The sequence below is a fragment of the Nelusetta ayraudi genome, unplaced genomic scaffold (genome assembly GCF_046127955.1).
Source record: "Nelusetta ayraudi isolate G7.1 ecotype Tasmania unplaced genomic scaffold, CSIRO-AGI_Nayr_v1 ptg000084l, whole genome shotgun sequence".
In the NCBI taxonomy this organism is placed as follows: Eukaryota; Metazoa; Chordata; class Actinopteri; order Tetraodontiformes; family Monacanthidae; genus Nelusetta; species Nelusetta ayraudi.
This window is the reverse complement of record NW_027466134.1, coordinates 2,605,942-2,622,211: the sequence shown is the minus strand read 5'-3', so window position 1 is coordinate 2,622,211 and position 16,270 is coordinate 2,605,942. Positions and strand designations below refer to the sequence as shown.

The 16,270-nt window shown below is 44.8% G+C and overlaps 1 protein-coding gene across 4 annotated transcripts; it reads left to right on the top strand.

The window, feature by feature from the left end:
• The first annotated feature begins 989 nt into the window (after positions 1-989).
• Positions 990-15,879, top strand: hps3 (HPS3 biogenesis of lysosomal organelles complex 2 subunit 1). Of its 4 annotated transcripts, none has more exons than XM_076045383.1 (25): positions 990-1,101; positions 3,986-4,117; positions 4,215-4,286; positions 4,461-4,554; positions 4,673-4,746; positions 4,868-5,080; positions 5,279-5,348; positions 5,563-5,651; positions 5,835-5,949; positions 6,048-6,216; positions 6,316-6,398; positions 6,676-6,850; positions 7,158-7,239; positions 7,619-7,776; positions 7,994-8,095; positions 9,293-9,401; positions 9,935-10,170; positions 10,860-11,037; positions 11,317-11,550; positions 11,737-11,934; positions 12,202-12,405; positions 12,575-12,679; positions 13,199-13,408; positions 13,494-13,581; positions 14,517-15,879. In XM_076045383.1, exons 2-25 carry the CDS (start codon positions 4,067-4,069, stop codon positions 14,642-14,644), a joined length of 3,237 nt encoding a protein of 1,078 aa, XP_075901498.1. In that variant the 5' UTR covers positions 990-1,101; positions 3,986-4,066; the 3' UTR covers positions 14,645-15,879. The 4 variants fall into 4 exon arrangements, with proteins under 4 accessions (XP_075901498.1, XP_075901496.1, XP_075901499.1 ...); XM_076045381.1 differs by lacking the exon at positions 990-1,101 and adding an exon at positions 3,121-3,250; XM_076045382.1 differs by lacking the exon at positions 990-1,101 and adding an exon at positions 3,132-3,274.
• Positions 15,880-16,270: the final 391 nt, after the last annotated feature.

Below are 16,270 nucleotides of genomic sequence, written 5' to 3'. Positions count from 1 at the left end.
ATCAAAGGGCGCTCAGCGTTGGAGGACAGTATTCCACTCATTCACTCACTCACTCACTCACTCACTCACTCACTCACTCTCTAATGCCCGTTCTGGCTGCCTTCTTTAGTCCAAGGGTATCTGTTTTTGCCAATCACATTAGCCAGACCCAATCCAACCAATTGAATTACGCCGCAAAAACAACATCAGCATCGCCACCAAGGCCAATTCCAGCTCCAGCAGCTCCTGACCCTGGCAGCACTCGCTGTGGCTTCCTCCTTTGTTTTATAAGGGTTACAACGCACGGGAAGGGGAGGCCCTCTCAACGTCCCACAGTGTAAAGTCAACCGTGCCTGGGATTGTTGCAAATCAGCGTTGCTCCCTCCCATCTGAGTTAAATGACTGATGGAAGAAAAAATGCTTAAAGAAAAAACATGGAGACATAATGAAATTGTCTTTAACAGCATTACAGGAGTAATGCCAAGTTTAGATATCTTGCACATTTGGCATTTAAAGTATGTTACACTTAATATTGTCCCACGTGTCATGTTTTTGACATTGAGATCAGACTTCTCTCCTTCAAAAACACACCTATCCACACACACAGACGCACACACACAGACGCACTCACACACAGGTGCGTATGGAACATGGCCAGGCTTGCAGCAAAGTAACCAAACCGTTGCAAGCATCTAATTTGCGTGAAATGCTATGATTTTCATGGTATCTGCTGTGCTACAGAGTGGCTATTATCACTGCACCTTTTTTTTTTTTACCCACAGTTTTCATTAGTTAACATTGAGTTTTTACTCACTGGGCAGATTACGTTTTAATCCTGGCTTTCTTCCCATTGTGAATTTACACCAACTTTTTATAGCCAATTTATTTTTTTTCATCATTTTTCCAGGACTTTTAACTGGGATACAATTTAGTTAAAATGAATTGTCTTACAAATGTTGTGGTCACACCTTACGTTTTATTGCAAATGCAAAACTATATTAAAGGTATGTTTCCAGGAATTGCAGCATGCTATGGAGGTATGGAAGCTTGTGGTCTGGTGATAACAGCCCCTCGATAGGTGCTGGGAGAGGGGAGCTATGATTTGCATGACTCAGCTCTGAGGTAAGGGCATTCCTCGGCAAGGCTGCCTGACTTCTGCACATACTAATGATCCAAAAACCAAACCTTGTGTGCAGCATCTGTTTTCCTTGCAGGAGCTAAAGACAGTGGACACAGAAAGAAACTACCCTATCCTACTGCATATTCAACACACAGCACAATCAATATAGGAACTGCATTTCCCACGGAAAATAAATAAATTAATACATGAAAGTTATGAGTGCACAATGTCAACAGGAGCCGTTTTAAAACCCATTTCCCTTAATTAAACGGGCCAATAAAGTGCGCTTAAAGTGCATGCATCCCCAACCTGCACCCAAAATTGCATCCTGCCAGCTGGAAGCATGACGGATGAGTTGGCTAATAGTTTTTCCGAGGACGTTCTCTCTAAATAAGAGAACGCTTTAATCAATCTGAAAGGTCTTACCATAAAGTGGATGCAGCAGATGCAACAACACTCGTGCTGATCCATACAGGCTGCGCACTTGCTGAGGAGGAGATGGACTGAAGTCTGATGCTCTTTGAAAATCCCCCGTTAGAGATGTGATTGCTGTCGACTCTCCTTGGCACGTCCCACTCGGTGAAGTTTCAGACAGCCAATGCCATCAACTTGCTGCTCACCACCGCGGTGCAAATCCGCAAGAGTACCTGTCGGCATCAAAGAGACGGAGAGAAGAGGGGGGAGAGAGAGCGAGAGGAGGGAGATAGGGGAGGGGAGAGAAGAGGGGGAGAGATAGTGGAAGATGATCATGGTGCTGCCAACTTGTGCACACCATGATTAAACCTCTCCTCCATAACGTTCCGATCAGAGTGGCACTTTATTTTCAAGCTTCATCTTGAACATTTTCATTCTAATTAAATTTAATTTGACGGCTTTAATTTTGGAAGCCTTCTCATGGCAGGTAACTGAGAGATTTCTCTCTCATTACCTCTCCATTTTTAGACGTAGACATGAAGACCCAGCCAAGCGTTTTGCATCAGTGTCTAATGCGAAATAGTAATCTCATTAGTTCTTGTTCATACTGGTGTTAAATCAAAGGCCAACACGATAACCACCGTAAACCATCAGCACGCTGTACCATTTAGTGAGCCCAAACAGTCACTGTTATGGATGCCACACATTTCCGTGACAACATCTCACCTGAGTGAACCACAGCCTAGATTAATAAGTACCGTTTGCCACCACCTGTGTTTACACTCGATCTTGCCAAATGTTGTGGTGAGAAAACACCTATTGTCTGATGGTCCGGGCAGCCTATAGCCGCTTGGTTCTCCTGCTTTTGCAACAAGAAAGCAACAATTTTCATTCCAAAGTAAAACACTTCCTTCCTAAAAGGCTGCCTCCTCACTCTGGGCTCCATGTGACCAAACAAAACAGACCTTTGCGACACTATTAATAAAGACAGAGAATTTGATGTGTAAGCCTTTATATTTTCCACGCAATTGTATCCGTCAACTTCACTGTTCCCATCAATTGTACCGCCTCAAGATTTAACAAAAAATAATGTTTGACCCTCAACACACCTGATTATCTCTTTCGTAAAGCAACCCCTCGATCTCCCTTTGTTGTTAAACTCCTGCCCCTGTGTGGTGTTTTATAGTTACTACATCAGTAAGAAGAGACTCGATAAACACATTATTATTGTTGTCAATACGCGCTACATTCTTAACATCTGTCTAAAATCCTTCAAATAACATTTTCAGTTTGAAGTGTAAACAATGAGCAAAACATCACTAGGTTAAACGAAAAACATCCCCGTTATTCGTACAGAAATACGTTTATGTGAAAACTACACACAACAAAAACAACACAACAAAAATAAGTTTGTAGATTTGTATGTTGTATATTCCTGATGCTTTAAAATAAAGTATCTAGGTTCGCTCCCCAAAACATGCAGACAACTAACTGCAACAGTCAAAACGAAAATCCTGAGACCGTCAAATCCACCGAGGCTTTTAGTCGTTAGCCAATGAAAACTTCAAATGTGACACAACCAAGTGTGTGTGTTCCAATGAGATTCGGCGGTGGGCGGGCACTTGGTTGTTGTGCCCATAGATATGTCTATGGTCGCGACGGCTCACTTCCTGCTTCGATCCGCCAAATCAATCAACTGAAGGAGACAAACGCGAAGCAGCAGGGACCGAGAAGAAAGTGAGTTCAAAACCCTCCAGAAAAGTAGGTGTGGCACGCGGAGCTGTTTACACTTTTAAACATCGACCGAACCGACTTTAGTCGCCTGTGCGCGACACAAGCCTCGGGGAAACGGAGAAGGAAATGAGTGCAGCCGCACAACCTCCAGTCCACCGGCCGCTCACAAGACTGCAGCATGTGATATCGATTAGAGAGAGAGAGACACACAGACACACACACTGGGTAGCCGCAGCCTCGCTCCTGCCACTGAAACGCGTCCATCTTCGGTCAAATCACATTGTTTAGTTTGTCCGTAAAAGGCTGTAAAATAAATAAAGATTTTAGAAGATAGAATATGTGTTTTGTTTTTGTTTTTAACTGTGAAATAAATCTTCATTTCTGAGCGTATGGAGCGGTCAGTGCGAAGTTGACAGGAAGACAACTAAAGGAAATGCGGAGACTGTATGCTTCAACTTCTAAAATCATCGTTCGTATTCAAGACATAGACCCATGGGGTTTATTAAAAGTAAAAGCAATATTATTCTCAAAGAGTATAAAAGATAATTCTATTCCTCTCCCATTTTTATAACATGATGCCATTTTATATTATGACCATTTCCAACAGTGTTACACCAGTACATACATCTTCAAAAAGTTGGCATCAAAGAAGATTTTCTCTCTCTTTCTCTCTCTCTCTCTTTCTTCTTCTTCTTCTTCTTTTCTTTTCTTTTCTTTCTTTTTTTTTTTACAGAATAGGCGGGTCAAAGTTCCGGCCCAGTGTTGTACAGCTTGGAGATTTCCACCCTGGATCTTCCCGGTTGATAGAGTGAACTAAACATGGTGCACGTCTACAACTGCCACCCTTTCTCGTCGCAGAGGATCGTGCAGGTGAGCCGAGCTCGGTCGACGCCGCGGCGAAGCGCAGAGTTTGAACAGAAACACCTCACGCCCTGTCGTATCACATCAATCTGCCTCCGTGGTGCAGGTGGAGCAGGAGCCTGGACTGGTGTGCTGTGGAGGTGGAGCGCTGTTTGTCGTAGCCACTGGAGGATGCAAGGTTACCGTTCTATTCTTCTCTAAGCCGCAGCTGTTGTTGACAAGAGTGCTTAAATGCTGGTAGTTCCTTCTTGAAAATATATCAAAACTACCAACTACCGGTTTGACACAGACAGTTTACGCTTGTGATGTTCGAATTTGAATTTGTGATGCGTCCGTGTGGAACTGAATCCAGGTGGAGGCCTACAGTGTGGAGCAGGAGGGCTGCCCGCTCATCTGTCGTTTTGCGACCATGGGCACCGTGAGGAGCATCAGGCACAGCCTGATAGGTACAAACGCTGCCGACGTCTCCTAGGAGGCCGGGCAGATGGTTTCACATCGGCACGAACTGCAAACTGTACTGTTCATCACAAAACAATCCAGATTTCTAACAACTTTGTGCTCCAGGGGATTACCTGGTGACCATTGAGGAGAAGAACAGTGCCACCTACCTGAGAGCCTACACCAACTGGCGCTACCAGGTGAACAATGTCCAAACCAGCAGACATACAAAGGAATGCATTTGAACTCAACTTTAACTCGCACCGTTGATGCCAAATATTGATTTCAAGGTTTCAATGACGTGATGTTTTTCCCCATCAGGCTGAGGAGAAGGCCCGGGTCGGGGTGCGCTTGTTAGGCCACCTCTTGCGCGGGGCGTCTGTGCGGGGTGGAGTGCAGATGGAGATCATTGAGATTCCTCTGTCGGAGCGGCCCATCGCTGTGGCCTGCTGCCCTGTGAGCGGTGACCTTCTGGTCGCCTGCGAGAAAACTCTGGTTCTGTTTACTCTGAGGAGACAGAACCAGCAAAGCCTGGTAAGCCTTTTCACATTCACTGGACTTCATCTGTAGAGATGAACTTATACTCGACTCGTCATACTCGACTCACACTTTATTCTAGTTACATTGGTTTTGGTTGTCGTCGTGCGTCGTCATGAACTGACGTTGCAATAAGTTGCTGTGTTGCGCACTGTGTTTAGCAGCAGCTAAATGTTTCTCTGTGTGGATCAACAGCAGACACAGACTCAGCAGATTGTCCAGAGCATCTGGCCAAACAGTCAGCAGAACTCCACTCAGAGTCAAGGTAACTTCCAGCCACTTGTAACCTTTTTTTTTTTTTTTTTTGAAGTAATGAAACGTTACAAAAATGACAGAACTCCAACACACTTCATCACTTTGCCATCTTGCCAGCCTGTAGCAAGGAAGCCAGTTGTTAATATTAGTCTAATATTAGATTTCCAATATGCTGCTCTCTCAAAGCGTTCTGTTTCTGCTTCATCGTCTCTTGGTTGTTGTAGGTGCTGCATCAAGTTCACAGCAGAATGTTTCTGTCCTGGATTTTGAACGTTCAGTCATCCTTCACCTTCCTAAATTCAAGCCTCAGCGGGTATTTTCACAAACACCTTTCATCCTTTTTCAGTATGTAATTGACAAGTGTAGTTATTAACATTTTCCTGTGTTTATATAGTAGTCATTACATACAGCACTGTAGTGTTGGTAGCACTGACTGTTCAAGGAACAAAATCCCATGAGATGAAAACTCTCTCTGAAATCTTTTTTCCCCCCCTAGGTGGCGCTGTGTGCAGGTTACGTGGCAGTGCAGGCAGAGATGGAAGTGTTGGTCCTGAAACTGGATGCGTTGTCTGAGTCCAAACCCCAGGAAGAATCTACAGACACCAAAAAAGGTTGTAGCAACAACAAGGCAGACTCACTGCTGGTGCAGAATCATAAAATAAACATTGGAAAAAATGTATTGAATTAATTATTTTTCCCTCTTGTTCAGTTCACTTCCCATCCGATGAGCAGCTGGAGGAGCACTCTGACTTCCTGGTTGTCCCGAGGCACCAGGAGTTGCTGGGCGACCGAGCCAAAGAGTGCGACATCCATGTCAGCATGGAGAAGACGAGTCTGGAGGACGGAAGACATTACCTGCTGTCTTATGTCCTCTTCAGGTGTGTGTGTGTGTGCTCTCCTGTTTATTTTCCCTTCTTACTCTCTGCCATGAGTGTGTTTTGGATGGGTAACGTGCGTTGATTTGCTCTGTCCTGCAGGCGTTTCACGCCAGAGTTCTTCCAGGGCTGCAGTGTGGAGGAGACTCAGCTGCACTCGCTGCAGCTCCACCCACTCTTCACCAGTCAGTACCACACATCAAGCAGAGAGGCGCTTTGGTTTACTGTTTATTATCATCAGGGCTGCAAGTCCTGGTTAATTGGTCTGCACGTTATTATTTTACACGCTGCCAAGTAAGTTGTTGCTTTTTAACGCAAGGAGATTCTCTGTGTTCACCACTTTACAGACACAATAATGATTAATTTTTCGGTTGTTATTTACTTTTACACACGCATGCATCACCACCATACATATTAAATGACAGGATATGGTAATCTTATGTTTCTGTTTGTTTCCATCAGGCAACCAGTCGGTGTCTCAGGAGGAACCAGCCTGTGTCTTCTGTTTTGTCTCCCTCCCCAACACCGGCTACCTGTACAGCCTGAACGGGGGTGTGGAGCTGTTCTCCACCTATCAGTATCCGGAGAAGATCCTGGAGGCGGTGCTAGCCGACCACCTGTTGCATGTCATCACAAAGTGAGCTTCAAGGCATCCATACATCCGTCCTTCATTGGATGACCTGTCCAGCAAAAAATCTCCAGACAATTTATCCGAAGCTGAACATTTGGATTTCGGAGGGGGAAAAAAATCAGTTTGGATAAAAACAAAATGTCACTTTTAAAATGTCTTGTTTCATTACAATTCATGACAAACAACCCTGAGTGCAGGAGAAGCAGATAGATGTCTTTTGCATCATATCAAGTTAATCAGTCACTTCCAGGGAAAAAAGAATGACAGTAATAACACTTTTTCCGTCTCTCTTGGTTGCTGTGTTTTCTGCCAGGAATGCATTGCAGTCCTTCACAGTGCGCTGTGCAGCTCTGGCAGCCAGGATTGAAGACCCTTATATTGACACCACCATGAAGGTATGATCTGGTCTCTCCTAACCTCTTCTTAGTGACTTACACCATGATTTAGTTACATTTAATTAGCTTGTTTCCAGCAGAGAACAGCCTCATGAAATGCTTGCATGACTATTGCGAAAAGAATAAAGATGAAAAGAAAAGGCAGGTGAGCAAAAAGGTTCAAGGTGAATGCAGCAGAAACGGCAACTTTCAGACGGGCTTGTTATTGAACTCGATCTGACCCTTAAAGATTCAGTTTAAAACTCTTAATTGTATGTCAGCTTTAGTGTTGCTGCCCTCTAGTGGTATAAAAAGTTTTGTCACTGTTATAGTTAGTAAAGTGTTAGAATTAAAAAAAATAAAATAAAAAAAAAGTATATGTATGTTTGTGTGTGTGAAGGCGTGCCCACCCTGCAGCCTGGAGACGTGCGCGCTGAGGATGCAGCTCTTCATCGGCCTGAAGTCGGTGTGCGTTGAGGGCTGCCACGTCATCCTCCTGTCCACGGCCGACGCGGACGCACCGGGGGAGTCGGAACGCACCACGCAACGCAGAGGCCTGTATGTCACAAACACACAAACCCTCAGCCAGCCGCAGACAAAACACACAGCGGTGAATAAATGAAGAGGAGCTTCAGCGTCAGAGCTTGTAGTTGGTTTCTAACTCGTTTTAAAGGTTTTGAGTCATCAGTGTGGGTGCAGTGCACGCGTGTACGTTTTAAAATGTATTTGCCGTGTGCACCTGTGTGTGTGTGTGTGTGTGTGTGTGTTGTTTTAGCGAGTTGAAAGAGCACACCATGCTGACTGGTGTTCTGCTGGCGGTGGGAATCGATCCCGCTACCACACCAGCTCTGGAGAGCCTCCTGTCACGCCCCTTCCTGTAAGACTCGTGACCCCTCCGCCCCCTCCTCTCCAGATCCCACCCCCACATCAAGACCCCGCCCCCTAGTGCCCCCTTGTCGCTTCGAGACCGAGCTTGTGGGACAGCCGTCAAACACATGTTTATTATCCAGTTTCTTTAGTGGTTGGGTATTGGAGAATGCAATTCATCCCATATTTTGTTCTGAATAATTTATCAGCTGCGATCTTTAAAGGCCAGGTTGAAGAACCTGGCGTTTAAAATTTGAAAGAAACATGATAAAGTCCAGCAAATTAGATGACAAATAGGATCTGGATGTCCCTCTTTGGCCACTGGTTGCTTTCTCAGCAGAATTGCATTGGTTGCACTAATGTCCACCAGCATGGCCAGCTATTGACAGAATATCTAAATACAGTTTGATTACAAAAGTTGTGTTTTACTTGATCTTGTGCGGAAAATGGATCATAAACTATGTTGGTCTTTGATGTGCGTTTCTCTCGGCAGTCGCTGTTGTTAGTCCCTAAGCTCCTCCCACTAGCAGCTGCCTAACTGCCCCTAGTCTGTGTGTGTGTGTGTGTGTGTGTGTGTGGCCCTTTGCTCACAAACTAATGTCACTTGAGCCCAAGTTTGAAAAGCTTGGCATGTTGCTGCACTAATTTTAAGAGTTTTGGTGTTGCTCACATGAAGGCAACACCAATGACAAAATGTGCATCCTTGTTTCCAACTCACTAGTGTGTAGGCAGTCGTATTCACACACACACACACACACACACACCCCTCAACATACACGTCTCTCTTGTGTTAATAGGGACAAAACTAGACATTAACCCCAATCACTTGTACTGCCGTTGGATTAGAATAACCTCATTAATAAGGAGTGTGTGTCGGTGTCACTGATCCTGCAGGACCTCCACTTCAGGTGTGTGTCCGTCCTTAACAGCATGTGAAGTTACAAACAGTTCGGATGAAGACACTCGTACAAAAACAAAGAAGAGGAAAACGGCAAAACGTCATTAATATCGGGCCGCCGTGTGTTTTCTCATTTTTCCAGCGCTGGAAAAAAAAAAAAAAATGGTGATGCAAAGCATGTTGTCATCACTGAGTCTGTGCATTGTGATCCAAAGACATGAAGACAACACTGACCAGTGTGCAGATTGGGCAATGTGATGCTCTGATTAATTGATTGATTGATTTTCCCTGTGTGACCTCTGACCCCAGCAGCAGGAAGTGGACTCTGTCTTCTCCCAAAGAAACCACGACAGTCGGCCACGGCTGGAACCTCTATGTGGTCGACACCGTCTCCCCGCTGGCTCTCTACCAGGAAATGGTAAACAACACTCCTGCCACGCCCGCTTTGCCAAACTGTAGAGCGCCTGTGCGTTTTGTTTCACTCGGAGGTAGAAGAACAAACATGTACAGACACGTGTATATACAGTATACACTACCAGTCAAAAGTTTGAATTCACTCTGTGAAGTGAATGTCTTTTCTTTCATTCTCATGACTCATTGACATTGCAGTTTCTCACTGAAGGCATCAAAACTACGTATGAACACGCATGGAATTACGTAGGAAACAATGAAAGTGTCAAATAACACGTTTTATATTGAAATTCTTCAAAATAGCCACCCTTCATAAAAAGCATGTTTAGAGTTATTGAACGTGTTTTTCTTGCATACATCTTGCTCATGTATTGGATGTCTTCAGTATCTATCTGCAGTGTAGAAAGTTGTAAAGATAAAAAAACAAAATTGCACGAGACGGTGTGTCCAAACTTTGTATTTTCCATTAAATATTCAAACTCAGCTCTCGCCACCTCCTCACGTCACAATATCAGCTGTGCTTCTTGTCCTGTGTGTCAGGTCGAGTACAGCCAGCGGTACGCCGAGGCCACCCCACAGGCGCAGAGCCTGCGGCACCTCCTGAGCGAGGCTCACCTCCTCCTCCGCGCCGCCTTGCTCCAGGCTGCGGCCCGGCAGCGGGATGGCCAGAGCGGCCAGGACGCGTGCGTCAAACCTGGAGGCGAGCAGGCCGAGAGGGAAGAGCTGGAGGAAGCGCTCAGGCTCAATTGCGCACAGTTGGCCGACTGCTTCAGCAGGTAGTGAGCGCACGTAAAAGTCGCTTGATTCTCTTTTGATTCGTGACATTTGCAACGAGCATCTTCCATCTGTGAGTAAACAAGTGAGTTTACCTCCTGAAAAATATTCCCTGCATATAAACTCAGGGTGTTTTGACATCATTTGTGGGCGTGGTTGAAGCTGACAGAGTGCCGAGTCTGCCCTATATTACCTGTTATTGGGATGTAGTAGACAAGTAGACAAGAAAAGCTTATAGTTTCAATAGAAAGAAGAAAAAAATGAGGGTTAGGAAGTCAAAGCTTTCTTTCTTTGTCTGCAAATAATTAGAAATGTGTTAAAAACGCCCTTACAGAAAATTTCAAAATATTTTTCAACCAATAAAAGTCTTTTAGATAATCATCCAAACCCTCCATGGATCTCTGTTGGAAGCTTGTCCAGCCTTTCTTTCACCGTCCTGTGAATCTGATGCTTTGCTGTATTTCACACATTTGGGAGAGTGAGTGAAGTATCACTGACCCCTCAAGACATCATAAAGGCACAGACCTCACCCAGCAGATTGACTTTTGTCAGCAGTGACAGGCTGGAGCCACATAGTATTTCCTTTTAGTTGATTTTCATTCTTCTCAAATAAGATTGACAATTAAAAAGCAACTGTGCAGAGTGATTTTTCATCATCACTTCTCTTCTCCCCCTTCCTCCTCTCTGTCAGGGGCAGCCAGAAGGACTGCCACCTGGCTCTGCCCTACTACAGGATGTCTGGCCTGTCAATCACCGATGTCATCTCCAGGAACCGCCCATCTCCCAGCAGCCTTCACTCCTACGGCTCCGGCTTCCTGTTTTACCTCAGGCATTACCTGATAGAAGAAACTGAGCACAGCCTCAGCCAGGTGCACCACATCAGTGTTGTGACAAGACAGTGTCTTATTGTATTTAATGTATTTATACTCACCTGGGCCTCTTTAGATGCACACAAAGCTGATATACTGGGAGGAAAATAGACTTCCATTAATTTTTAAACACAGTCACTTCACAATGAACTAAGATAGTCACTCAGATGCAACATGTGACTGCTAGTAGTTTATTCGTCATCCTATGTTTCTGGTGTCACAACAATGTATAACTGACGTGAAATCTGTACCAGGGATTTAACTATAGTCCTTCTGCAGGAAACTGCCGACGAGATCATCGACATTTTCAGCCAATCGGAGCCGTCGCAGCTGGTCGGCGTGTGCGTGAGTCCCGCCCTGATCAACGTCAGTCCTGGCCGGACGCTGCGGATGCTGCAGCACCTGGAGGACACGGCGGGTGTGTCTGTGGCGCTGACGATCGTCATGGCGACCATGGCGCTGCGCATGGACGACCTGCCGCAGTACACGCAGCTGATGGACCGGCACACTGAGGTGAGAGTCTGGGTGCAAAGAGATGGACGCAGCTCTTGGTTTTTAGAAAAGGAGGCAGACACGGAAGTACCTTTAAAAAGAAAAAAAAAAAAAAAAAAAAAACTGCATTCTACAGTTTGGCCAGCAGGGACCGCCAAAGGTGGTTGCGAAAAGGCTAAAAATGACTGGCTGTCATTATGCATTAAGATGGTGCTGGTGTACGGATTCATCGAGGAGTCGCGGCTGCTGCTGCACGGCGGAAGCTGCGGCCAGCAGACGCCCGCCCGCCCCACAGCGTTGACCTGCCAGATGGCGAAGTCTCACCCGGGGCTGCTGGTGGCCGCCATGGTGGCTCTGCACGAGAACAGCAAAGTTCAGCTGGAACAAGCTGATCACATTTTCAAGGTGCGCAAACGCAATTGAGCTTATTAGTATTTAAAGGTCCAGTGTGTCATATTTAGCTTGACTTACCGACTTTTATTTTGGTAAAAGCTTAACATACTCACTAGTAAAAGTGTATAATCACAGGACAATGAATATAATTTTGTTTTCCTACCCTTAGGACAGTTATAAATATATGTATATTTAGTATTATTATTTCTATTATTTATCATCATGCTGCACAATTTCGACATGTTTGTGCGTTTGTGTTTGGCTGCGGCCTTGTCGCAGGAACTGGGCTGTGAGAATTGCTTACTGGTGGATTTCTGGGAGGCGATACTCATGGCCTCGTCCCAGGAAGCTGTCATCCAGGAGCTGCTCTTCAGGCTGACCTCCGTCTACATCGACCGGCTCACAAACGCAAGCTTGCAAACGAGCGCCAAGATTCCACAGACGCCACAGAGACGCAGGCCTCTGAAGACGGCCGAGGACCTGGTGCGGGGTTTGAAATCTCATCCTAACCTCGTCTTTTTCGGGTTTCGGGCTGCTTTTTGCGTTGTACAAATGACATTGTGCGTCAACAGAGGGTCAGAAGGTCAAATCAAAACATCAGACATCTCCGTCACACACTTATACTGACTAGTTGTTGTTGTTGGTCTTTCAGATCAACTCCTGCTTCCATTATGGCCCCCTGTACCCATGGCTCACAGTGCTCAGTCCAGCGTACACAACCAGCTACCAACACCAGGAGGCGCTCCACAAACTGCAGGTAATGCGTCCAGGATAGAGGTGATCCCTCCAAAGTGCTAGAAGTCGACTCACTCAGTTGTCCATCCAAAATCCCTTAAAGTCAATTATAGATCCATGTTCAGGCTCATGCAGTGTCAGGTTGACCTTTAACCTTTTGACCCCAAGCGCAAACATTTAGTTATAAATAAAGAGTTCAGTTCCAGTTACGGAACAATTCTGTAATTCTGTCAGTGAATTGTGGGTTTTTTATTCTTACAGATTTTTTTTTTAATGTATAGGAAAAGAAAAATCTGTTAATAAACCTGTTATACCCTCTAATTAACAACTCTACATTTACATTCTTTTGAAAGGATTTGAAGATTTAGAGGTTTGGACCAAAGCATGAATAAAATAAGGCAGATCAGAATCAGTCAGTGTCTATCTGCATCCTTCAGTTTGCCAACTAACATGACAACATGAGCGACGCCTCTCATCTGAATGAGTGAATGAGTGAGTTTGTTCTTCTAATTTTTCTCCCTCCTTCCTGTGTGGTCTCCAGTCCCTCCTCTGCGGCCCCTCCCTGTCCGTCAACTCTGTGCTGCCTCTGCTGGAGCAAATCTCTGAGACCGACACCTTGTGGGGCTTCAGCCTGCACCTCCTCTGCTCCACCAGAAGGGGGCAGTACGAAGGCAGCATAGAAAAGCTGCTGGACAGATGTCCGCAGGCTATCATTGCTTATGCCAATCACCACTTGCAGGACAGAAACATGGTCGGTGGCCTGAACAGTTTCCCTTTGCCATTTGATTCCTGTTTGTTTGCTTGCTTGGGTTTTTCAGTGTTTTTCTCCTCTGCAGGTGTTGTGGTGGCAGAAGCTTCTCCCCGAACTTTGCGAGCGGACCAGAGCGGCAGCAGACAACAGCATCCTGTTGGCTGCCCTTAAAGGTACAGCACTCTTTGGATTTTGAATGGTATAAAGGTCCAGTGTGTAAACTTTGACTGAATTCATGATTTTTACATTGGTAAAAGCTACACATACAGCCCATAAATACATCAATAAAAGTGTATACTGACAGTAGAATAAAAGTCATTTGGTTTTCCCGCCCTGAGAATCTACATATGATGTTTCTTTTTAAAAAATCTCCAAATATTACACACTGAACCTTTAAACAATGAGGTTTGTCTGAGGTCAACTTTGCTTTTCCTCCAGAGATCATTCAGCTACATTACCACCGAGTGTGCACAGCCTCTGTGTGTAGTTATTGTGTGTGTTATTGGATATGAAAGATTTAATGTTGCTTCTTTGGGGTGAATACATTTATGAATGAATATATAAATATGTACCTGTTTTATCAGCTCTAGGTTAAAAAAACAAAAAAACAAGAAGATGCTTGTGTGGATTAAATAGACCGATGGTGTGCATTCATCTGCCAGTGCTTACAGGTTATTGTCTCATTACTGTCTTCATGACAGTCAAGTATTTTTTCTAGACAACAGTTCTGACCAGCAGCATTGTACATATCATCGAATTACTTTTTTTTTTTATTGTTAGGGTGAAATCTTTTGTTATTGTATAACTATTGTATTCAATTTTGTTATTTTGCTATTGTATCTCGCTGCCATCTGATTATCAACAGTGGAGAAGAAGTCTTCTGCAGAAAACACCTTTGTTTTCTTTATTTTGCCTGTCTTGTTTTTTTGAAACGCAGCCTCATGAGCTCTCATTAATGATTGACTGGCATTCACTCAGGTGATAGCGTGCAGCCCTGTGACTCAGTGCATATCAATGCTGTCCTGGATTTAAGTTGTCAGTCATCACGGACGGGCGTTCAATTTTTTATTTTTATTTTTATTTGTTTGTTTGTTTTTTTTGTTTTCAGAGACGCTCATTGTCGTTGCCACGGAGACGAGTCCCGCCGAGTTCCTGGAGCTGCTGCCCGACGATGGCACCGCATCCTACTTTCTACCTCACCTGTTAACTTGCAGCCAGAGGCATCAGCTGGCCTAGACACACAGTAGCTGCGGTTGAACGACAACTTCCGCGACGGCGTCCTACATTTCCTGCCAGAGCTGCAGCTCAGCAGTCTGGTCGGTGTGAGAACAATCACAACCAACGCTTTTAATCCAAATAAAACCCAGGACCGGCTGATAAAATAATTAGAAAAAGTTGCTCGGCCGGTGCTTCCAGTTCACTTTCAGGATTGTGAACCTCAGCGACACTCTTGGCACACCTGCAGTCTGAAGCCACCGTGTTGAAGCGCTAGCAATCAATTTCAGCTGCTAATGCTGAACAGGTCCTGCTGGGATGCCGCCAGTTCAGGCTTGCACAGAGTCCTCATCTCTTCCCTGTGTGTGTGTGTGTGTGTGTGTGTGTGTGTGTGTGTGTGTGTGTGTGTGTGTGTGTGTGTGTGTGTGTGTGTGTGTGTGTGTGTGTGTGTGTGTGTGTGTGTGTGTGTGTGTGTGTGTGTGTGTTTCCAGCTGCGTACTTTTGAAAATGTTTTACATCAGCTTGAAAATTCCCCTCTGCCGATCTCGCTGTGTTGAGGGTTTTACTTTCTGGGACGTGAGGCCTTTTTCCCCGTCTTTCCCTCGAGAGGAGCTCTTAAAACAAAAAAAAAAAAAAAAAAAAAAAAAAAGTGATCCACTTGATGCGGCAGGTCTGACTGGCTGAGGAGTGTCAGGCCCAGGAGGAGTGTGAGAAGGAAAAGCTCTTCTGCTATTGTAATGAATCAAAGCTGCTTTTTCCAGAATGTTTGCTGTATAGACGGGAGGATAAAAAAAAAAAAATGATTATGAACACGGATCTTGTTGCAACCTGTGAAAAGTAAACTGTCAACAGATGACGGTCACTCTGAAGGCTTTCCTTTGTGTGAAAGTAAAGGTTCTTTCCCGTTGACTAAGCAACTGGCGTGTGATCAGCCAATGAGGAAGATATTTAATCCACGTTGCGCAAAGTGGGAGGCTGTACTTTGTCCTGAGTGACAGAAAAGTATGAAAGTTGTCTCTTTTACAGTACATCACTTTCAAAATATTTATTTTCTGGATATATTCTTTGTATATTTATGTTTGACTCACAGTGTTATTTCTGAGGTTGTTTCGACAAGTTTTAAAGTTGTTGTTTTTTTGTTTTTTTCAACTAATCATTCGCAGCGGATTGGATGTCAAGAAAGCAGTGTTGTTTGTATTCATGCTGAAACAACAGGTAAAAAAAAAAAATCTATCATAAAGATACTGCAGCTGTGACCTCGTTTCCTGTGTTCTTTCACGGAAAGCGTCCACAAGCACCACAGTCAGCTTTAAGCTGATCAGCCGTCACAGTCCCAGCTGACGACCCATCCATTCTCTCTCTCTCTCTCTCTCTCTCTCTCTCTCTCTCTCTCTCTCTCTCTCTCTCTCTCTCTCTCTCTCTCCCTCTCTCTCTCTCTCTCTCTCTCCCCCGACCGCCCGACTTTACCTGAGTAGACGACAGTCACAGAAGCCAGACGACTCATCAGTTTGCATTCTGTTCTGCAGATGAAGCTGATAGCGTATCTATCTCAGAGGATGAAGCAACGTCGGTAAGGCTTGATGAATCAATAGCTGAGTGTTTGCAGAGTTTCTTTGTTCACAGACGAGTAGAAGCTGGTGTCAGATA